The 24,584-nt window shown below is 42.4% G+C and overlaps 1 protein-coding gene across 9 annotated transcripts in view; it reads left to right on the top strand.

Moving 5' to 3' along the window:
* tnk2b (tyrosine kinase, non-receptor, 2b) overlaps window positions 1–24,584 on the top strand; it is a 405,837-nt gene that overhangs the window by 352,706 nt on the left and 28,547 nt on the right. For 6 of the 9 annotated variants that reach the window (XM_038816361.1, XM_038816360.1, XM_038816362.1 and 3 more), the window contains 3 exons: window positions 14,871–15,065; window positions 18,855–18,946; window positions 19,975–20,094. In XM_038816361.1, the coding sequence (XP_038672289.1) occupies window positions 14,871–15,065; window positions 18,855–18,946; window positions 19,975–20,094 (407 nt within the window). The remainder of the gene's footprint in view (window positions 1–14,870; window positions 15,066–18,854; window positions 18,947–19,974; window positions 20,095–24,584) is intronic. The other 3 variants (XM_038816358.1, XM_038816364.1, XM_038816363.1) reach the window with 3 other exon arrangements.

Genomic DNA, 24,584 nt, shown 5'->3' with positions numbered 1-24,584 from the left:
TTTTCCCAACAACTGATTTGATGTTAGTCTATCAAGACTGTAGTTCATTGTTTTCTCTCTCCCTCCTTTCTTGAAAAGTGTTGCAATATTTGACAACTTCCAATCTAATGGGACTGTTCCTAAATCTGAAGAATTTTTTGAAATTATATCCAGCACGTCCACTATTTCTGGAGCTATCTCTTTTTTCAGGGTCATCAGGTCCCAGGGATTTCTAGAATTTTAGATCCTTAAGTTTCTCCAATACTTTTTCTCTGCTGGTGTTAATTTCCTTAAACGTTTTAGCCCCCAGGTTACCTTGTGTTTCTGGTATGAAACTTGTATTTTCTACTGTGAAGACAGACAAAAAAAATGACCTATTATATTCCCCATTATAATTTCTTCTGTCCCTGCTTCTCAGGAACCAAGATTTACTTTAGCTACTCTGTTCCTTTTTATATACTTATAAAAGCTCTTACAATCTGTTTTTATATTTCTGGCTAGTTTCTCTTATTCTATTTTTTTCCTTTTTATCAACTCTTTGATGACCCAGTATTGTTAGTAAATTAGTTATTGTTAGCCAAGAAGTATTGCTATGTCATGTCTTACTTCATTTTGATGGAAATTAGATGCAATTATTCTGATCTATTTCCTTCCTTCAAACAGTGGAAAGACTCCTTCAATAATATTCCAAGTGTACTTGTAGATGTTGCTTGTCTAGATTAAAATGCCAGGGCGGGATTCTCCGATTGCCAATGCCGAAATCATGTTCGGCAATTAGCCGGAGAATCCACGTTTACGCTGGAATTGGGGATGGCGCCAGTTTTGCGATGCTCTGCCCCCTCAAAAGTGGCTTCTGGATGGCCTCAGGACGTCCCCTGAGGCCCTCCCCCGATGCTTCGCCCCCAAGTCCCCGACGGCATGAGACGCTTGTCCTCACGATGTTCGGGGACCTCGCCTGGTGGCTGTGGACTGTCCAGGGCCACCACAGTCCGGGAGGGGGGGGGGAGTCGTTCCACTGGCACGGGGTCGTCAGAGGAGGCGGGGGGTACAGGTGGTCCTGGGAGGCGAGGGGGGGTTACAAGGAGGCAGTTTTTGGAAGGCCGGGTCCAAACGCAGCTGACGCCATGTTGCACGGCGCTGCCTCTGCCATGCGCATGTGTGTCAACGGACCCAGCCATTCTGCGGCCATATCCGCATGTAAAGATGGGGTCTTTACGTGCGCGGCTGCTAGCACCTCACCGGACGGAGGATTGCTGCGGGGACGGCACCGAATTTCTGGTTATAAGACCAGATGGATCCTGCGGACATAGCCACAGGATCGGAGAATCCAGCCCCAGATTCCTGATCCCAATAAGATCTTTTCTACTCCAGAGAAATGTGGGATGGGTTTTGTTCGCATGCTAGTTTGTTTTCTTCATCCTGAGTGTTACTCATACTATGTTAAATTCACTATTCAGAATGGTGAGATGGCAATTTAATATTATGCAATCTTTATAGGTGTCAACAACAATCTGGCATTCATTTTGAGCATTTGAAATTTTGCCATAACTTCAGACATCAGGCAGTTTTAATTGTGACAAATAATGTGCATTTTCCCCTCTATCCATGGTATATGAAACCCCTGAAGTGTCTTTGAGGATATGCCATGTATGTGATTATTATGGTTTCGGTGTCTTAATTTGTGCACAAAACAAAAGGCTCTGCTAGCTTTGAAGTAATTTGTGGTCTTGTTTGAGAAGTAATCTCTGAATTAGTATGCCTTTAGTGAAAAATCAATCCATTTACTAATGAGGTACACAGTTAAAATAATGTGGATTTCCATCACAACTACCTTTATCCCATCTCTTTCTCTCTGTATTTAGAAATTCGATAGACGTATGAAAGATTAATGTTCTTTCCTGGCTCAGCATCCGGATTTTCTTATACTTAGTTGCATAGCATCTTAAGAATTCTGTTCAAATTAAAAGTGCTGTATAAATGCACAATGATGTTGATTGATTGATAGCTATAACTATGAATTTGGTTTATTAATATATAGCAGGAGCAAGGATCAAACAACAGAATTACAGAAGTTCATAGAACTTAATATAAATCTATTCCAAAACAATAAAAGCCCAAAATTCTCTCGCAGTTCTTATCAGGGATTTAGGTAACATGTATTCATGACATGTAAACTCTTCTACTTATCTTCACCCATGTGTGAACAGTGAATAGAGAGCAAGTACACTTCCAAAAAGGCCCCTTTGTCAGAAAGGCTTTATGCAAGGAGCTGTCAGTCACCGGCAACACTAGATATATTCTGATTGAAATATTCATTGCATTATCTTCAATGCATCTTAACAATCCCAAACTATTAGTTTTGTCTTGAATCCGGTTTTGAACATTTACAACTTTCCTGACAGCTTCCATAAACAATATTGAGTAGTGAAAGAATAGTGAAAGTCTTTTTATCAACATAGACTGGTCAGATAATTAAAAACTCATGGAGTGCAAGAGAAAGTGACAAGTTGGACCCATAATTGGCTCAGTAGCAAGAAGCAACGGGTAATGGTCAACTGATATTTTTGTGACTGCAAGAATGTTTTTGTGGTGATATGCATCACTGTAAATACACAAGGGGTTAATGTAAATACACGTAGACTAGATAGACACTAGAGGGAGCACCAGAGACATGACACACAGATATTCAACCAATAGGTCAGTAAGATAGGACACAATCAATGGGCATTCAAGATACACACACATGTGACACTACCACAGGAGGGCATTACACCAACCCATATATAAGGACACAGCACACATGATCTTCCTCTTTCCAGTGGAGACACTTAGTGAGTACACAGGGTTGATTGAACACATCACACCCACCATGTGGATTGTAGCAGACTGGTTAGATAGTCTGAGTAGCTATAGCAGGATTAACGGGAGAGTCAAATCCAAGTAGGAGAATCGTTAACAGATTAATAAATGTGTTAAAGCTATCTCCAAGTCTGAACCTCCCTTTGTCAGAGCGCACATCAAGGAAGCAGCTTATGCTACGTCAAGAGCATAACAAAAGTTTTCATGGGGCATTGTTTAGACAAATATATTTATGTACTGTGGTTGCCATATTGATGTGACTTCTAATGTAATGATATGTAAATAAAGGCTTTTGGGTAGTAACCATTTTGCACACCACACGGACCATGGTGTCAGAAGTGAGTAGCCAGGATTGAGTGGATTTTAACAGCTGTGAGAGAATTAAATGAAATGAAAATCTCTTATTGTCACGAGTAGGCTTCAAAGGAAGTTACTGTGAAAAGCCCCTAGTCGCCACATTCCGGCGCCTGTCCGGGGAGGCGGGTACGGGAATCGAACCGTGCTGCTGGCCTGCCTTGGTCTGCTTTAAAAGCCAGTGATTTAGCCCAGTGAGCTAAACCAGCTTGCAGATGTAAAAAAAAGCAGAGAATCATTAAAACTTTGGCCTGCAACTTTATACAGAACATCTACTGATAGGTGAGTCATGTAATTCAGTTTTCAGTACCTGCTCCTATGGGCATGAAAGGAGATTTGAGAGGGAATTCACGACTTTTACAGTCTCAATGGCATAATTATCAGATTGCCACTGAGTCGAATAAGAAACTTGAACTCCTAAGAGTAACAACTCTGATATCAGTGATGGGAAAAGAGTGCTATATGTTGATATCACCGAGAAGCAGAAAAGCAAGATCTGTGAAGTTTTGGACGCCTAAAAGACCCACTTTGAACCCACTACTAATATAATTTCTTAACAGCTCAGGAAGAGCGGGAGAATACTGATCCGCAAGTGACTGCACTGAGACATCTAACTGAATCTTGTGGGTTTGGGCAACTGAAGGATGATCTCATCAGAGATAGAATTGCCTTGGTCACAAGAGATCCTGCTGTGAGAATAGGTCTGAGAGAAGAGAAACTAATCATTAGTCAAGAAGTATTGACAGGAGAAGACTTTTAACTATGCTGAGAGGCAGTTCAAGTCTTTCAAGCATAAGTCAATGATGCAAAGAAAGGGCAACTTACAGAGGGATAACAGAAGAAATGTAAATATTGTGGTGCATACCACGGGAAAAAAGGAAGTACAGGGAAAGTAGGACTTTAACTGCAAGAAGCCAAAGCACTTTACCCACAAGTGTTTGGCTGAAAGAAAAGAAATGCAAGCCAAGAAAGACAAATCACCTCTGCACCTGAGAATGGGATGATGCCGTCAAGTCTTGAAGTAGAAAGTAGTTTGTGACCGTCAGAGATTGGTGACTGTAGAAGGAGAGCATCAATTTAATGTGAAGTGTCAGATAGACACTGGTTCCATTTGCAACATAATGGGCTTTGCAGACTTGTGAAATTGCTCAAGATGGTGACCTGAACCTGAAGTTGAGGCTCGATGATGGAATGATGCTCACCCCAAGAGGATAAACTCAGCAACAGGAAGAAAGAAAATCTAGAGTTTTAGATAATGGACGTTAATCCAAATCCCCTCATTTCAGCTGAAACAACTCAAATATTTTGACTGGTAACCCGCAATGTAACGCAAGAGCTTTGTAATATTTTGCATGACACCAAGCTATTGACTGCTGAACAGATCCTGATCAATTACCAATTATAAAGATGTTTTCACAGGCCGTCAATACCTTGCTGGTGAGTAATATCTTGAAGTAGATGAGTGTGAGGCTAATGACATTTCTTCCAAGGAGAGTTCCAGCTGACCTCAAGTCCAGCCTGAAACAAAAGATCGAGGATATTGCAGAGATTGAAGTAATGAACAAAGTGATAGCTCTACAGCAGCAAGGTAGCAGTAAAAAACCTAGAAAGATGAGACTATGTATAGGACCTTAATAATGTTTGAGAAGAGGGAGCACAGTGGCTTAGTGGGTTAGCCCTGTTGCCTCACAGCGCCGAGGTCCCAGGTTCAATCCCGGCTCTGGGTCACTGTCCGTGTAGAGTATGCATGTTCTCCCCGTGTTTGTGTGGGTTTCGCCCCCACAACTCAAAGGTGTGCAGGCTAGGTGGAGTGGCTACGCTAAATTGCCCCTTAATTGGAAAAAATTAATTGGGCACTCTAAATTTAAAACAAAATGTAATTATTAAAAAAATAATGTTTGAAAATATTTCAGATCCAATGCCAGCCATTGAAGAAATTCTGCCTCAGCATAACATGGCTTTTTCTTTACTACCCTAGATTTTTAAAAATTAATTTACAGGATGTGGACATCGCTGGTTAGGCCAGCATTTACTGCCTATCCCTAGTTACCCTTCAGAAGCTGGTGGTGAGTTGCCTCCTTGAACCGCTGCAATCCCTGAGATGGAGATACACTCACTAGGCTATCAGGGAGGGAGTTCCAGAATGTTGCCCCAGGGACAGTGAAGGAACGGCGTTATATTTGGTGGTGAATGACTTGGAGGAGAACCTCCAGGTGCTGGGGTTCCCAGGCATCTGCTGCTCTTGTCCTTCTAGATGGTAGTGGTCGTGGGTTTGGAAGGTGTTGCTTGAGGAACCTTGTTGAGTTACTGCAGTGCATCTTGTAGACGGTGCACATGGCTGCCACTGTTTGTCAATGGTGGAGGGTTTGAATATTTGTGGAAAGGGAAGCAGTCAAGCGGGCTGCTTTGTCCTGGATGGTCTTGAGCTTCTTGAATGCCGTTGGAGCTGTACTCATCCAGGCAAGTGGTGAGTATTCCATTACACTCCTGACTTGTGCCTTGTAGATGGTGGTTAGGCTTTGGAGGGTCAGGAGGTGAGTTATCAGCCGTAGCATTTGTAGCCTTTGACCTGCCCTCGTAGCCACATTATTAATTTGGCTAGCACAATTCTGTTTCTGATCAACCTCCAGGATGTTGATTGTGGGGGATTCAGCGAGGGCAACGCCATTGAATGTCAAGGGGTGGCGGTTAGATCCTCTCTTGTAGGAAATGGTCATTGCCTGGCACCTGTGTGGCACAAATGTAACTTGCCACATGTCAGCCCAAACCTGGATATTGGCCTGGTCTTGCTGCATTTGGACATGGACTGCTTCATTATCTGAGGCATCATGAATTGTGCTGAACATTGTGCAGTCCCACTTCTGACCTTATGATCGAAGGGAGGTCATTGATAAAGCTGCTGAAGATGGTTGGACCTAGAACAGTACCCTGAGGAACTCCTGCAGTGATGTCCTGGAGCTGAGATGATTGACCTCAAACCACCACAACCATCTTCCTTTGTGCCAGGTGTGACTCCAACCAGCAGAGAGTTTTCCCCCCTGATTCCCATTGACTCCAGTTTAGCCAGGGCTCCTTGATGCCATAATTGGCTAAATGTTGCCTTAATGTCAAGGGCAGTCACTCTCGCCTCACCTCTGGTATTCAGCTCTTTTGTTCATGTTTGAACAAAGACTGTAATGAAGTCAGGAGCTGTGTGACCCTGGCGGATTCCAAACTGACCATCCACGAGTAGGTTATTGCTGAGTACGTGCCGCTTGATAGCACTGTTGAAAGCAAAGTACTGTGCACACCCCTGTCAGCATCAATGGGGCCGTGGTGGAGATGGTTAGCAGTGTCAAATTCCTAGAGGTACACATCTCCAAAAATCTGGCCTGGTCCACACACGTCGACCACCAAGAAAGCACAACAGCGCCTATACTTCCTTAGGAAACTAAGGAAATTCAGAATGTCCACATTAACTCTTACCAACTTTTGCAGATGCACTCCAGAAAACATCCTATCTGGCTGCATCACAGCCTGGAATGGCAACTGCTCGGCCCAAGACCGCAAGAAATCTCAGAGAGTCTTGAACACAGCCCAGTCCATCACACGAACCTGCCTCCAATCCATTGACTCCATCTTCACCTCCCGCTGCCTGGGGAAAGCGGGCAGCATAATAAAAGACCCCTCCCACCCAGCCTACTCACTCTTCCAACTTCTCCCATCGGGCAGGAGGTACAAAAGTCGGAAAACTCGCACAGACTCAAAAACAGCCTCTTCCCCACTGTTACCAGACTCCTAAACGATCCTCTTATGGACTAATCTCATTAACGCTACACCCCCGTGTGCTTCACCCGATGCCGGTGTTATCTAGTTACATTGCGTATCTTGGTGTTGCCCTATTATGTATTTTTTTTCATTTCCTTTTCTTTTCAAGTACTTAATGATCTGTTGAGCTGCTCGCAGAAAAATACTTTTCACGGTACCTTGGTACACATGACAATAAACAAATCCAATCCAATGCTCTCCTGCGCTCTTCGTTGAACCAGCGTTGTTTCCCCGCTTGGTGGCAATGGTAGAGTGGGGTATAGGCCGGGTCATGAGGTTGTAGATTGTGGTTGAATATAATTCTGCTGCTGCTGATGGCCCACAGCGCAATATAGATGCCCTGGGCGCGATTCTCCGCATCCCACGCGGGGGGGAAGAATCGCAGGAGGGCCGGGCGAATCACGACACGCCGCCCTGGCACCCCCCGCGATTCTCTCCCCCTCCCCCCCCCCCCCCCAAAATGGCGTGTCGCGCTTTTCGACAGGCCGCTCGGAGAATCGCCGTTTCTCACGGCGACCCGCGATTCTCCGGCCCGGATGGGCCGAGCGGCCTGCCGAACCCGACCGGTTCACGCCGGCGCCAACCACACCTGGTCGCTGCCGGCGTGAACAGCGCGCGACCGGTGAGTGGGGGGCGGAGGGAGGATCGAGCACCACGGGCGTGCTCATGAGATGTCTGGCCCGCGATCGGTGCCCACCGATCGTCGGGCCGGCGTCTCTAAAAGACGCACTCTTTTCCCTCCGCCGCCCCGCAAGATCAAGCCGCGATGTCTTGCGGGGCAGCGGAGGGGAAGATGGGAACTGCACATGCACGGGTTGGCGCCGGCCAACCTGCGCATGCGCGGCTGACGTCACTTAGGCGCCACCGGCCGCTTTGACGCAAGCGTCTTGACGAAGCGTCAAGGCCCGGCACCCGAGATTGACGCGCTGCCGCTCCCATTCCTCCCGGGGAGGGGGGGGGGGGGGTGTGGAGAATAGGGGGCGAGGAGAGGCCTCCGACGCCGGAGTGAAACACTCCGGGTTTCACTCCGGCGTCGGCTGTTTGTCTCCCTTTGGGAGAATCGTGGCCCCTATCTTGAGTTGCTAGATCTGTTCGAAGTCTATTCCATTTAGCACGATGGTAATGCCACACAACCCGATGGAGGTATCTTTAATCTGAAGATGGGACTTTGTGTCCACAAAGACTTTGCGGTAGTCACTTCTACCAATACTGTCATGGACAGATGCATCTGCAGCAGGCAGATTGGTGAGGATGAGGTCAAGTATGATTTTCCCGCTTGTTGGTTCCCTCACCACCTGCTGCTATGTGCTTTAGGACTCGGCCAGCTCGGTCTGTGGTGGTACCACCGAGCCACTCTTGATGAAGGACATTGAAGTCCCCCACCCAGATCATATTCTGTGCCCTTGCCATCCTCAGTGCTTCCTCCAAGTGGTGTTCAACATGGAGGAATACTGATTCATCAGCTATGGTGGTGGTAAGTGGTAATCAGCCGGTTTCCTTGACCATGTTTATCCTGAAGCCATGAAACTTCATGGGATCCAGAGTCGATGTTGAGGACTCCCAGGGTAACTCCCTACCAACTGTATACCACTGTGCTGCTGCCACCTCTGCTGTGTTCGTCGCATTCCATTTGTTTTTTGTGTTTTCGTAGCGGTTGAATACAACTGAGTAGCTTGCTGGACCATTTAAGAGTCCACCACATTGCTGTGTGTCTGGAATCACATGTCGGCCAGACCAGTGAGGATGGCAGAGTTCCTTCTATCACCTCCCCCAGATGTTAAGGATGGATACAGCCAAGTGAAATTGGGTGAAAGCAACATTATCTGTCTGATTACTTCTGGATGCCATTTGGCTGGTACAGATGGTTGAGCTTGTCATTTGGCATTTTTTCTGCTCCAAAAGAGTATTAATGCAGACGGCAGAAAATAATCAATGGTCCACCAGGAGTCAAAACAATCATGGATAACGTGCTAGTCTATGGATGTGGAGATACAATGGAAGAATCCTGATGTGTTGGGTATACTGGGTCTGCGAGGACTGTGTTTACTATAGCAGTGAGAGAGACAGGCTACCAACACTTGTAGAAGTACAACTCTATTTTATTGAACTATGAGCTATTAAACATACTTGCGCTGTGGGTTGACACTATGTTGAGTTGACTGGAGACCTGAGGCTAACCTGACCAGACTATACTGCTCGCACATGGTGGATGTTCGTGTTGCTGATCACAGGCTCTGGCTGTCTCAGAGGCTGCATCCCAAGAGAGCTGGAAAACTAGTGCCCTCTGGCTTTATAGTGGCCGTGTCCTGTCTGGTGATTGGATGCTGTGTTCTGTGTGTTGATTGGTCATTTAGTGTGTCAGTCAGTGTCTGTCTATGCACCATCATATACGTGTGTGTATATTATGACAAATGCATCGCAGGCCAAGATCAGGATTTAATAAAACTGCTTGAAAGAGGGTGAGTCAGACAGACCTGAAGCTGAACAAGAAAGACCTGCGACTGAAGGCAAGTGCATAGGTCATGTGCTGACAGCTAAAGGACTTTCCCCTGATCCTGTGAAGATGCAAGCTGTAATGGAAATGCAGCATCCAAAAGATGGGAAGGTGGTTCAATGATTTGTTGGATTTGTGAACTGCCTAGCTAGGCTCTTGCCCAATTTGTCTTCAGTATGTGAAATTCTATGCAAGCTCATTTCAAAGGATGTTCAGTGGTATTGGGGCACGCAAAAAGAAACAGCTTTGATTTGTATCAAACAAGTAGTAATGACAATGCCAGTGCTGATGTACAATACTGTCAATGATGAAATCACCCTGCAGTGCAATACCAGCGAAATTTGGAACAACAACGCAGCAAGGAAAATCAGTTGTGATGGATTAACATAAGCTGAATGATATTACGCACAGATTGAGAAAGAGTGTCTGGCTGTTGCCTTTACTTGTGAACGCTTCAACTAGTACCTGTTTTGGAGACAGAAAGTGATGGTAGAGACTGACAGCAAGTTACTTCAAAGCATCTTATTCGTTATTTAATTTGCAGAGATATCATTTGAAAGTAAAATGCAGGCATGGGAAGATTTTTTTTCTACTCTGTCGTGGGATGTGGGCATCGCTGGCTAGGTCAGCATTACATGTTTATCCCTAATTGCCTCAGCTGACTTCTTGAACTGTTGCAATGAATGCTGAATGCATTCAATTACAGAGCCTTTCATGCTGTGTTTTTACCATTTCTGCAATCTATTTCTGGCCTTATCTGCCAGTGCACTCTTATGTTTGTAGACCTGTTCCTTCCTGTCATGCTCTGATTATCACATCTCTTATTGCTACCTTTCTTTCTAGTCTTGTCTTCTCTCTTTGTGTATGAGGAGATATTAGGTAACTAGGTCTGTATTCACTGGAGTTTAGCAGAATGAGAGGGAATCTCATTGAAACGTATAAAATTCTGACCGGGCTGGACAGACTGGATGCAGGGATGATGTTCCCTCTTCCCACACTTAATTCCTTGTCACCACTATACTTTAAAGCCATCTCGACCACCCTAGTTATGCAACTTTCCAGAACAATGGTCCCAGCATAGTTCAGGTAAGGACTGTCGCAAGTGTACAGCTCCCACTTTCCCGTAATGGGCTCCCACGTCAAACTTTGAGCCAGGCATTCAACTCCCTAAATTTATGGTGTGCCTGGTGCTGCTCCTGATACCCCATCCTGTACTCCTCATTGAATCAGGGCTGATCTCTGGACATGGCAGTCATATTAGTGTTGGGGATATACCGGGCCATGAGTTGCAGATTGTGGTTGAATACCGTTCCACAAGGACTATACGGTGCCCATTCTTACCAGTACGGTCATGGACAACATTTGCAATAGGTGGGTTGGTGAGGACGATGTCAAGTAGGATTTACCACATAATGGTTCCCTCACCACTTGCCACAGATTCAGCTCAGCGATGTCCTTCAGGGCTCGGCCAGCATGGTCAGTAGTGGTGCTACAATCTGCAAATTTCATCATGGAATTTGAAATCCAATTAATACAATCTGGAATATAAAGCTCGTATCGGTAATGGTGACCATGAAGCCATGGTTGATTGTCATAATAACCAATCTGGTTCGCTAAAGTTCTTTATGGAAGGAAACCTACAATCCTTACCTGGCATGACCTGACATGTGACTGCAAATCCACAGTAATGGCCCAGCTTCGGGCCTCCAGCGCCCCGGCCTGCACAGACTCCAGCGTGACGCAGGATGGTGCAGCCCCACCTCCTTATGATGGGGCCAGCTTAGGAACCCCTATTGAGGGGTGAAATTTAAACAGATTTATATTCAAGGCAACAGGCAGCATATTTAACAAGTGTTTAAAGATATGTAGAAGTTTTTTTAAAATGTTTTTTTCCAATTTTTCCAGTTACGGGGCAATTTAGCATGGCCAATCCACCTACCCTACATATCTTTGGATGGTAGGGCGTGAGACCCATGCAAACACGGAAAGAATGTGCAAACTCTACACGGACAGTGACCTAGAGCTGGGATCGAACCCGGGTCAGCAGCGCCATGAGGCATCAGTGCTAACCACTGCGCCACCGTGCTGCCCATGTAGAAGTTTTTTGACAATTGTTTTGTGCTTTTTTTTATACAGGCATTGCTGTTGTTATTGATTCTTTCAAAGTAATTTAATTTTTTTAATGATTTAAAGTGATTATTTATAAGTGAAAATAGGTTTGGTTATTTATTTTAAATCTGTGAAACTATTTAAATCTGAACTATATAAAATTTTGCATGTGGCATGCTTAAAAGTGTTTGTATGTTTTAGTTTAGATTGTGGTCGTAAGTTTTTAAAAGCGCCCCAGGACTTTTTGCTGTCACTGTCCTTGTAATATCTGATTTTTTTTGTCCTGTGTTTATAGAATCAGTGCAGAATTAAGCCATTTGGCTCATTGAGCCTGCACAGACACTCCGAAATAGCACTCTTCCCAGGCCCATGCCTCTGCCCTATCCCAGTAATCCCACCTAACCTTTGAATACGAATGGGCAATCTAGCATGGCCAATACACCTAACCTGCACATCATTGGACTGTGTGAGGAAACAGCAACACCCTGAGGAAATGGTGGCAGCATGGTGGAACAGTGGTTAACACTGCTGCCTCACAGCACCGTCGACCCGGGTTCAATTCCGACCGGGTGACTGTGTGGACTTTTATGTTCTTCCACAGTCTGTGTGCATTTCCTCCGGATTCTTTGATTTCCTCCCACAGTCCAAAGATGTTCAGATTAGGTGGATTAGCCATGCTGAATTTCCCCTTAGTGTCCACGGATGTGGGGCTCAGAAAGGGTGCTCTTCAGAGGGTCGGTCCAGATGCAATGGGCCGAATGGCCTCCTTCTGCATGTAGGAATTCTATGGTTCTGTTCCATGGTTCCAGGAAACCCATGCAGACACTGGGAGAAGGTGTAAACACCACACAGTCACCCAAGATGGGAATTTAACACCGGTCCATGGTGTTGTGAGGCAGCAGTGCCAGCCAGTGTGCCGGCTTGTTACCTATTTTATTATGTTTCTGCCTTGTTTACTTCAATTATCTTATTCATTTATAATTATCTCATAATTTAATGTTTTGATGTTTCAGTCAGACATTTGTAGAAACTTGTAAAGTTGAATGTAACAAAAATAATTTATAAATACAAGACTTTGAAACTAGCTTTTATTTAACATTATCAGCTGAAAAATGACATTAAACTACCCCAACATTTACAATTTTTTTGCAATAAAATGTATTTTCTAACTTAAACTCAGCAGTTAATAAAATATATTTCCCCGCGTAAACACAACAGTTCTGTCTTTGTAAAGGCTGGGGAAGGGGAAGGTTTTGACATTTCAATTTGAATGTTACAGCTCAAAGTCCGAAAGCAGCAGCTGCTGAAGAGTAGTATCCTGGCACAAATCTCCTCTGAAATCATTTTGGAATGTCCTTTGGCAGTATAGTCTTAGGTGTGGATAACAGATTCTCTGCAATATCTGTCAGAGAGATTGTTCTCATTAGCTTATAGAAGGCTTACATATATCAACTATGGCATTAAACCTTGTTAAAGCATTTGAAGTAGTCACTGAAGCTTGTAAGGATGAACATCAGAAAGACTCTTGATAAACACAGCTTAAAATACATTGCAAAATCCAAATGTACTTTAGCTCTGAATCACCTGGGAGGTCAGGCACATTAGTGTCCTTGAAGGAGTCAATAGCACCAGTATCGAGGCCATAATCATCTGACACCAACTCTGCTGTGCCGCCCATATGCTGAGGATGTCAGAGTTCTGACTGCCAAAGCAAATTGTCTTCATTCAGCTCAAGGAAGGATCCTGGTGAAGAGGAGGACAAGCAAAGCTCTTCAAAGACACCTTGAAGGCTTACCTCAAGAAATGGAACATATACGTCATCACCTGGATGACTATTGCTCAGAAGAAACCTACTTGGAGGACCCTCTTGATTGAAGGTTCACAATTCTTCAAGAACACTTGATGGCAAGAGGAGGCCCGGAGAAAGAACCTGAGAAACAAATACCCACGACTTTGCGTCCAAGGACTGATCCGACCTTTTGGAAACTCCTGCCAAATGTGTGCTTGATAACGTGGCTCTAAGATTGGACTCAGCAGCTACGCCCGAACCCACAGAACCCATGACCAGTAACACGGAGTATCTTAAGTGGACAATCATACAGTGATCACCGCATTCTATCCATTATAGTTCCTTTAATGGATAGAACCATATAACGAACCAAAGTTTAAAAAAAAATAAAGATAGAACTTCCTTTCATTTTATTTGCATTTTAAACCTATTTATAAATGCTAAACCCTAATAATATGAAACATGAACCTACCAAAAAAAATGTCTTCCGATATCTCATGCCTCAGCTAGACCAAAAAATAAAGGAACAAATAAAAAAGTGTAGCATCTCTCTAATATTGGGGCAAGTGGCCCATGTTGGCAGTGAGCCTGTATCTTCCATTCAGCGGCTCCAGGACAGCTCAGGGTTTCAAGCAGGGCGGACAAAACGGCTGAGAGTTAAAACGCAATTCAAGGGCAATTAGGGATGGGTTACAAATGATGGCCTTGCCAGTGAGGCCACATTCCATAAAAGAGAAAGGGATTAGAGGAAAGTTGAATCATGTTTTTTTACCCAGAACATGTACATAACTCACTGTGAGGTTGGTAGAGGTAGAAACTATCATTACATTAAAAAAAAGAATGGATGTGTACCTGAAGTTCTGTAATCTGCAGAGCTATGTACCAAGAGCTGGAAGATAGGATTAGGCCAGATAACTCTTACAATCAGCATGGATACATTGAGCCAGATGATCTCTTTCTGTGCTGTAATTTTTTTCAATGTTTTCATGAAAATCATCCTGTCAATTTCAGCACCCAAATATCAAACAACTAACTGCATATTAAGGAATAAGAGATTTTTCTGTTCTTATTACAACCATTTGTAAGCCACATTTAAAGTTTACAAAATATAACCTGTTAGGTATGCACTTAGAACACGAGCATTTCCACATTTGTCAATATTTCAAAACTCACCTCCTCAATTAATGTGAATTTTAGAGTGTATGTTTTCTTGTAGTAAAACAAATATTTTAGCTCAATTCCGATTGTCACTAATTTTGGTATGCATAATACAAATATACTTTTCCCACTCCTGAAATGTGTGAGTGTATTTGCTAATGCTCGCAACAAGAACGTACAAACACACATGCTAATTAGATTGCATTTTTTAAAGAAAAGGCAACTAACAAAATAGGCTGCTCGCTTTCTGCCTAAATAGCCATCAGATCCGAGTCATAGAACTTTAGAATTTTAATAAACATTTTACCTCCCTTTTTGCAGGGCTGAAAATTATTGGTGGAGAGGTCAGGACAAGCGCACATTGAAGGTGGGACAGTTCCCACGAAACACAGTGACATCCGTCGCAGGCCTTTCAGCCCATGACATCAGCCATCCGCTCAAGAACAGCTTTATTCACACGGGGCATGGAGACACCAAACTTGAGCACTGCTGGGGCTTTCCTGACAAAATAGATGAGTATGTAGGAGTTTGCATATACGCCGGGATACACCTTACTCCACTGAACCGTAGACCAGTTTAAGTATAGATATTCATAAAAAACAGTTTTACTTCCAATTTAATTTAGATGGAGAAGGGCTGCTTCTATAGACATACGAAACATACTCCATATTTGAAGGGTTAATTGTTAATTTTACACAATCCATACTTGAGCATTAAGTTGCTGACCTCCCTTATTGCCTTTGCGACAACAACTTGCACTTGTACCAAACATGTTTCTTGATTCTGCCAACCATTCTAGTCACTGCCTTTGAAAAGAAAATGCTGAGTTGTGGTGCTGGCAGCATCTGGTATTTTGCCCATGACTATTCGTGTATGAACTTGGACAATGAGTTTCAACAAGTGACTTGATCAGGGGCAGTTAAGAACCAAGTAACATCCTGTCTTCACAAATGCTTACATGTGTGCTTCCATTTTTATTAATGATCAGAAACTGTGTTGTTGAATGCCCTGTCTATTTTCCCATGTTCAGAAGCCAATTGTGGTGGTCCCCCAATTACAAATAAATAATATATTTATTACATTTTTTTCATTACCAATCATTACACCTAACGCTATTAACTTCAAAATGAAATTGTTAAGCACTGAAACTGTCGCGATAACGATCTTATATTTTGGTTTTCTGACTCGATTGACAGATTTGCATACTGAGTTCTTAATGCTGGGGTGAAGTGCAATGATCTCCGAATAATGGAGTGCAACACAATCATACGTAGAATGGGGATTGGATTGCATATTGGACAGGAGAATTATTGATTTCATATTCAGAAATTGGGCTTTTATACTTCTGAATGATTGAGAATTCTAAGGTTTAATATTAGTTTGCACTTTTTGAACTGATTTTCTGGAGTCTCTCTTATAAAATGCTTGTTTTGTATTTTTGGAGTTAACATTTTATATGCATGTCCTGATGGTAGACCTGCATGGACAGAATTAATACGGCTGATTGTTTAGACAATAGCAATTTATGTCGGGCCTTTAAGGAAATAAAATGTCCCAAGGCACTTCGCAGGGGCATTATAAAACAAAATCTGACACTGAGCCACATAAGAAGAGATTAGGTCAAATGACAAAAAGCTTGGTCACAGAGGTAGGTTTGAAGGAGCCAAAAGAGAAAATGCTGGAAAATCTCAGCAGGTCTGGCAGCATCTGTAAGGAGAAAAAATAGCTAACGTTTCAAGTCCCGATGACTCTTTGTTAAAGCTTTGGCCAATGGTAAAGCAATAAAAATCAGGGATCCCAGAATGAGTTAAGCATGGACACCTTGGAGGGTTGGGGGGGGGGGGGGGGGGTTGCTGTGGGGGAGGAGGGAGAGAGACCATGGAGAGATTTGAAAACCAGGATGAGAGTTTTAAAATAAAGACGTTGCTTGACTGGGAATCAGTTTAGGTCAGCGAGAAGGAAGGGGGATAGGGGAATGGAACTTGATGGGAGTTTAGACAAGGGCAGCAGAATTCTTGATGACTTCAAGTTAATGGAGGTTAGACTGTGAGCTATCAGCCAGGAGTAGATTTGAATAATGACATTGATAGGTAATAAAGGCATAAATGTGTAGCAGATGAGCTGATACAGATGTGAAGTTGGTGGAAATAAGAGATATCTGGCCAGAAGCTCACCTCAGAGTTAAATATGACATGAAGGTTGCAAAGAGATTTGCTTAATCTCGGATTTCAGTCAAGAAGGGAATTGAATCGATAGTTAGGGCACAGGAATTTGGAACAGTGGTTGAAATCAATCGTTTCAGTTTTCTCAAAATTTAATTGGATGACTGTTCTATTTATCCAGTACTGGATGTTGGCTAAGCAGTCTGCTAATATAGCAACAATGGAGGAATGTAAAAGTGCTGGTGAGGTAAGGATCGTGGTGAGGTAGAGTTGGGTGTCATCAGCTTACATGTGAAAACAAATGCTGTGTTTTTAGATGATGTTGCTGAGGGACTGCATGCCGATGAGAAATAGGACGGGACCAAGGATAGATGGGTGGGGGAGAACAAAAGATAACATTGAGGGTATAGGAAGAGAAATCATTGAAAGTGATGCTCTGCATACGGTTAGATCGATAATAATGGAACCAGCTGAGAGCAGCTCCACCCAACTGGATAACAGTGGAAAGGTGTTGGAAGTGGGTCCTGTGTCCAACTATGTCAAAGGCTGCAGACTGGCCGAGGAGGATGAGGAGGAAAAGTCAATCTTTGTCACAGTGAAAATTAAAATCGCTTATTGTCACAAGTGGCTTCAATTAAGTTACTGTGAAAAGCCCCTAGTCGCCACATTTTGGCGCCTGTTCGGGGAGGCTGGTAACGGAATTGAACCGTGCTGCTGGCCTGCCTTGGTCTGCTTTCAAAGCCAGCTCTTTAGCCCTGTGCTAACCAGCCCCCAGTCAAATGTGATTTGTGACTTTGATAAGTACTGTGGCACGGACAAAAACCTGATTGGAAAGATTCCAATATGGAATTCCAGGTAAAGTGGGAACAGATTTCAGAGATGAAAATATCTTCAAAGACTTTGGAGAGGAACGTGAGGTTGGAGATGGAGCAAGGTTTGCAATGACAATTGGGTGAAGGATTGATTTTTTGCAGGTACATTGCTGTCAGCAGATTTACAGAGAAGAACAACATTTGAAAAGAGAACCATTAACAATATTGTTGAAATGAGGATCAGAAGGGGAAATTGAGTGGTTTAACAGTTTGGTGGGAATAAAGTTGAGGAAGCAGGACGTGCATCTGCTGAGCATGATGAGCTCTGAAGGGCATGAGGGGCGGTAGGAGAGAAACCAGAGAAATTTGCTAGTTCAGAACTAGGATAGGGGGAATTTTAGAGGAAGTTTGACATGTGGGCTAGTGCAAAGGAGGGACATGGCATAAGCGACCGATTGAATGTCCCAATCTTAGTGACAAAGAAGTTCATGAGTTCTTCATACTTAGTGTTGCAGGTGAGGGTGGAGCAGAGGGGTTTAAGATGACAATTTGCAGTAGAGAACTTAATCTTTGCATTCCAGGATGAGCAGTTTTAACAGTCAAGAGCAGGACCCTGTTGTCACAGTGAGTCGCAAAACATGTTGTCCAGTAAATCCTTTCAAGTTTGCAGTGTATGTGACTCAATAGAAGAGCTCCACGACGTGCCTGTCTTCTCTGTTGGCTTGAATACACAGAAACACCCTCCTCTTACAAGTCAGACATAGGAATTATTGATCGGCTTAGCTGCTGGAAGAGCCAGCTCAAAAGTTTTAAGTATAATTTTCTTAAATTCAGTTTTTAAAAATAAAGAAATGGTAGAAACCCAAGTATTATGCTGGATATCCTACTTCCTAGACACTAGGAACAGACAGTCGGATGACAGTGGTCCTTTATATTCCTGTACATTCCTGTGTTTTTATTTTGTGCCACTCGTTTCTGCATTACATTGAAGAGACACTTTTCCATGGTAACTTTTTTGTTGCAACAATCTTAAATCAGTTGCACTTAAACATGCCCCAGTTAGATAAATACTGTGAAAGTTTTACAGCAGTTGCTTATTAATATTGAAAGTACAAGTTGCTGACTTCATCTACCTAGGAATAACATTGGACCTTGACAAGAATATCAACTATAAAAGGAACAAGTATATTTATAACATCTGGATCAATACAAATGTCCACTTCTTACTTAGTCGGTGCTTTGTTACATTGTAAGCCAATACAAAGCTGTTTTGATTCCCAAGGTGTTACTGACCATCCACATTTTATGGTGGTTGGTTTGTCTTCTCACAGATTGTACCTGGGCAATCCCATGGATCCTCCAGATGTCCTTGGACTTGATATGAAAGCAATCAGGGCAACCCAGCTACCAGGAAGATCAAAAAGTAAGAACTCATAGTCAAACAAAATCTTGATTGTGTGCTTTATGCAAATTTTGCTTTCTCTGCTTTATCTGGCTTTATTGATTTTAATATTTCAATATGCAATTGCACTTGTATCCTAATAAATACAAACATGTATCTACATCTAATGCACTTAAATGTGCACATAACCTGAGGAAAATGACAATGTTGTTTATGAGAATTAAATTGGTGACCATTAGATGGCTGTCACTGCACCTGTAATTAATGACAAAATTAACTTTTCCATTCCCAGCAATGCCTGCACTTCTGCTTGGAAAATTGGTGTGAGTGAACATGAGGTCAGGCTCCCTTCTCATTCTCACATAAAATAACTTGTTTGCATGTGATGTCACTCTATGTGGTCTGCCTGCAAGATGGCTAAGCTCAGAAGAGTGATGGATGCAGAAAGTGAACTAGTAAATACAGACTTGCAAGATGAGGTGCGGGGAGAAGGTCTAAACTTGTTGCTTTCCATTTAGAATCCATTAAACTACTACTGTCTGCCGCGTGTATGTATATTTGTAGATATGTATCTTTACACCATATAGCCAAAGAGATTGGATTTGTGTATTTCTGTGACTGGTGGAACATGTGTTTCTGCTTCTGAAGGAGCAATGCAGACAAGATATCTTAGCCAAAAATTATCATCCAGTCAGAACAAACACGTTTAATATGGTGAAAATGCAGGTAGTTGAAATCTGAACTTCTAACCCATGAACTAGGAAGCTCGTGTTGAAAAACATTATACTGTAATAATAATAATAATCTTTATTAGTGTCACAAGTAGGCTTACACTGTAATGAAGCTACTGTGAAAATCCCCTAGTCGCTATACTCCGATGCCTGTTTGGGTAGTGCAGTTTACTGCCAATTCTTTCTCCATGGATATCCAGCAGCTAGCTCTTTAAGGGTTAAATGGTGCTATGAATATTGTCTATTGATGCACTGTGGTGTGACTGAGCTAATGATTTTGGCCTTTTCTTCCTGTGCTGCCTCTTTAAAAAATTGCAGAGGAGCCTCCTCCACGCCCTCCTCAACCGAATGTGTTTGGCAAGAGTAAGTTACGGCGTTTTCTCCAGTTTAAAAGGTGTTCCTGCCCACTATGTTCCATTTTAGCCCCTCTTTTCAAAGGTATTTTGTCATGTACCACTACACTTGAGGCATGGGTTTTCTGTGTGATGGGAGATCTGCACAGAACTGATATTGAGACACTCTATTGAACAAACAATACTGTTGAACTGATTTATCATTAAATTATGGTTGAATTCATTCTGGCCGTTGCATTGTGTTGTAAATGTGAGATATTTAATGGATCATTTGTATAGACAGAGATTCGTAAAACAATAATTCCCTTTCATGTCTATTCTATTATATTCCATTAGTATTTAAACTTGGCTGCCGAAGTGCTTTAGAAATTCTTTGGCAGTCACTACTTTCAAACTAGGCCTAGGGGTTCTGCATTGTGGAGCATATTACAACTTTATTGGGATAACACAATGCTGTTAAATCCCAGTATACTTACTAATATTTGTTTCTTATTTCTATTTTGCCCATGCACCTCTTATTCTTACCTACTGTCACAATCTGTTTTACTGGAGATTTTCTAAAACTAGTATCTCCATAATACATAATGTGGGAAATTCTTGTGTCCCCTGTAATTGTGGAAAATGCTCACCATTACCTTTATGGATTTTGACTTTCCACACTTAGATTGTATCTGGAGAGGGTAGTTTTGACCCATACAACAATTTGGTAAAGTACAGCTAGTTACAGCTCTACCACTGACAGTAGAATAGAATAGATATTTGCCTGATGTCATGAATTATGAGGAGAATGCAAGAACCATGTCGTTTACTGCTAAAGTTACTGACCTAAGTGTGGATTTTATTTTATAGTGTATTAATTTTCCCAGCTTTGCTTAGTGGTCCCACTCTTACATCAGACTAAGAGGTGGTGACTTCATGCCCCACTTCAAGACTTGAACACATAATTTAGGCTGACACACTATGTGAGAGAGCATCCAATCATAAGTTCATAAGACATAGGAGCAGAATTAAGCCACTCGGCCCATTGAGTCTGCTCCACCATTCAATCATGGCTCATATATTTCTCATCCCCATTTTCCTGCCTTCTTCCCATAACCCCTGATCCCCTTATTAATCAAGAACCTAGCTATCTCTGTCTGAAAGACACTCAGTGATTTGGCCTCTACAGCCTTCTGCAGCAAAGAGTTCCACAGATTCACCACCCTCTGGATGAAGAAATTCCTCCTCATCGCTGTTTTAAAGGATTGTCCCTTTAGTCTGAGATTGTGTCCTCTGCTTCGAGATTTTCCTATAAGTGGAAACATCCTCTCCACATCCACTCCATCAATGCACCCATCTGTTTACCCATCAATCTAATCATACAGTGCTCTAGGAGAGGTAAAGTAAAACTTGGGACCAATTTAAGAAAATGTCTCCAGAAATCCCACTCAAACTTGCTACAGCCACGAAACAAACCTTCACCTGACCTAGTGAACAATGCTGAATACACTACGAACATAAAGTATGTTCTATACATAATACACAAATTATGGATCATGTAGGCCAGTGAGTTAGACACTAGCCTTTCACTTTAACAATGTAAATTAAAATTCAGCTTGAACTGTTGAAGATCAAAGTATCTTTGTCTGCTGGCTGCAAGGGCTCTGGACAGGGGCTCACAACACAAATTTTCCCCAGATTTGACACCTTTAATGAAAAATGGCACGTACTTCTGAGGTTGGTGAATCACTTTCTATTCCTGACCTTGAAGCGTTGATACTGTGTCAAAATGTAATAATAGTAATAATCTTGTATTGTCAAAAGCATGAAGTTACTGTGAAAAGCCCCTAGTCGCCACATTCTGCCGCCTGTTCGGGTAAGCTGGTAGGGGAATTGAACCCGCGCTGCTGGCATTGTTCTGCATTACAAACCAGCTGTCTAGCCCACTGAGCTGAACAGTACGCATTCTCGTTGTTTATAGCAGGAACATAGTGCATTCTTTAACACCAAAAATCTTTCTTCCCACACGGTGTCAGTTCTACCACGATGGTCTGTGGTGAAGTACATAAATCCTTCAATAAAATCAAGTTCAAACAATTGGCTACAGCACTTCCCATAAATGGGTTTTAGTTACACTTGGTACATTTTTGACTGGAAGAGTGAAAGGTGGCTTAAAGTACAAAATAGTAGCTGTTGGGATTGAATTGAAACAAAAAATGCCTCAAGAACCCTGGTTCTGTTCTTTTCTGCATATGACACCACAGCAGAATTTAAACTCGCTGTTATCATCTCCAGTATTTGAAAGTTTTAGGCTTTCAATCATTTCTGTATCTATGTTGTGAACTTTTAATCCTAAATAGTTCCCGAGTGTCTCGATTGTAGGAAATGTCTGTGCAGGTTTCTGTTTTTTCAATTTTACTAACCATCACTCTGCCATTTCCTGCATGCTTATGAGTGCATATGTTTTCATGTATCTTTAAAGAAATCTGACAATTTAAAGACCATTCAATTTGTAGTCACTCACCGTATCTCTGTTCATGTCATGTAATGTTTCCCTGTCATTGCATTCTACAATGACAATCATTGCAGATTCTTTACCTGGCATTCCACTGTGGCAACCTGGCAACATTTGGTATTAGATGCTGACCAGCGAAGACTAGATAAAGACACTGATGCATGAATTGTACGGCTTTGCTACAAGAGGGAAAAGTTTTTTTTTTAGTTATTCCTCAATTAGATTGAATTTTTTTCAGTTATCCCTCAATTAGATTGACTTTTTAAAGTCTTTGCTTTTTAGAGTTTAATATTCCAAGGGGTGTTACACTGAGTTTAGAATGGTTTTAATGTTTACATTTTTTATTTATGTTTTCTTATAACTTACTTAAACAGTCCATTCCTTAAAGGTACATCTTGTAATTTCTGGTCCAAAATATCAACAGTTTTTGACCAAGGGCTGGATTTTACAGATGCCGTGTTCCCTGTGCTCCAGGCTGAAAGGTCAGGAACCTGCCCATGAAGAAGTTGACTGCCCAAAGCCATTTACCACTTGGTTCATAGTGTAACCTCCACCCCCATCTGGGGAGGAAGTCCCACTTTAAAGATTTACCCACCAATCCAATTGGCCAGCAGTACCAGGTTCGAGCTGTGGCCATTGTGGGAATTGCAGGCAGCCCTCAAAGAGGAAGAGCTAATGCAAGCCAAACTTCAGCTACGTCCCAGATTTCACTGGGGCCAGGCTGACATGCTACAGCGACAGGGATCAGGGTGGGGTGCCAGGTTTAGAAGGTGTGGGGGAAGGTGGGAGATTAAAGGGAGGTATGACTTTTGGGTAGGCCCCTATTCCCTTAATTGGCCTAAGGATGGGCAGGCTGCCCACATTTCCACTGCTCCCCTTAAAATGGGAGATGGGTCGGAGCAAACAGATAGGTGATGGGAATATAATGAGCTTGCCTGCCTTCAAATATGCAGCATGGGGGAGGGAGAAAGTATAATCCTGCATTATATCACCATTTCAGCTGGTTGTAAGGGAGCCATATAGCCATGAATAGGTTAATGCATCGCCTTATCTTTTATCAACCTCTACAGACACAATAATCTACTTTAAAATTGCATTTAATCTTTTTGGCAGAAAACAATTTTCGATGCTACTGTCTCTAAACTGATTTTAGTCTTCACTTTATTAACTGGTAGTTGATTTCTACAAGCTGAAAAGTAGAAGTTAAATAAGATGAGGTTTCACATGATTCATAACACAGTACAGTAAAATATGCTAAGTACAGATTATCTGGGAGCTTCATTGTTTTTGTCACTTACCAGAGTCCAACTTGACAAGTCTGCTTGTAGAATATAGTCTGGGAATGCTAAATGCCATCGACACTATTCACATTTACATCAGCTTCATTTATCATTGGGCAAATGTTTTTATTTTATTATTCAGTGATGTTAACCTACGAGTTCTTGCCCTGAAGCTAATTACTTCATTTCTGGTCATTCGACTGGTTTTCCCATCAGTACATGCAACTGTCTTTGAAAGGTTGTTTCTCTGATGCTGAAAGTGAGAAAACCTTTTATACTGGGCTGAAAGTTTGCTTTTCCAAATATGTGGCCATAATGCTTAATGTAAAAACTAGTGAAACTCAATTTTAAAATGTTAGCTGTCAGGGGACTGAGGAGCACTGCTGTCTTTATGTCCAAAGATTGGTTTCATGCTGCTGGTCAAGACTTGAATATATTTCAGTTTCTGATTGTGGGAATGCTGTATTGTTGAAAGTATAGCACTATCTTTCATATGAGAAGTTGAAGCGAAGACTCATCTGTCTGTTTAAATGGATATCTTTGATGATGAACAGGAGAATTCTTCCAATACCATGGCCAATATTTATCCCCCAGCAACATGACCAAAAAATAAATAAACTGTGGCCCTTATCTTTTGTTGTGGGACCTTGTGCATGCATAGTGACTACATTCAAAATTAATTATTTAGCTGTGGAATACTCTGAGGGCATAAAGGAATAAAGATGCTAGTTCCTTCTAAAAATAAATGCAAAAATAACAATGCAGAAAAAAGGCCACTAAATTAGAACATTTCAGATGTCA

The sequence above is a fragment of the Scyliorhinus canicula genome, chromosome 13, assembly GCF_902713615.1.
Source record: "Scyliorhinus canicula chromosome 13, sScyCan1.1, whole genome shotgun sequence".
Lineage (NCBI taxonomy): Eukaryota > Metazoa > Chordata > Chondrichthyes > Carcharhiniformes > Scyliorhinidae > Scyliorhinus > Scyliorhinus canicula.
Note: the sequence above shows the minus strand (reverse complement) of the source record. Positions and strands in the feature narration are given on the sequence as shown.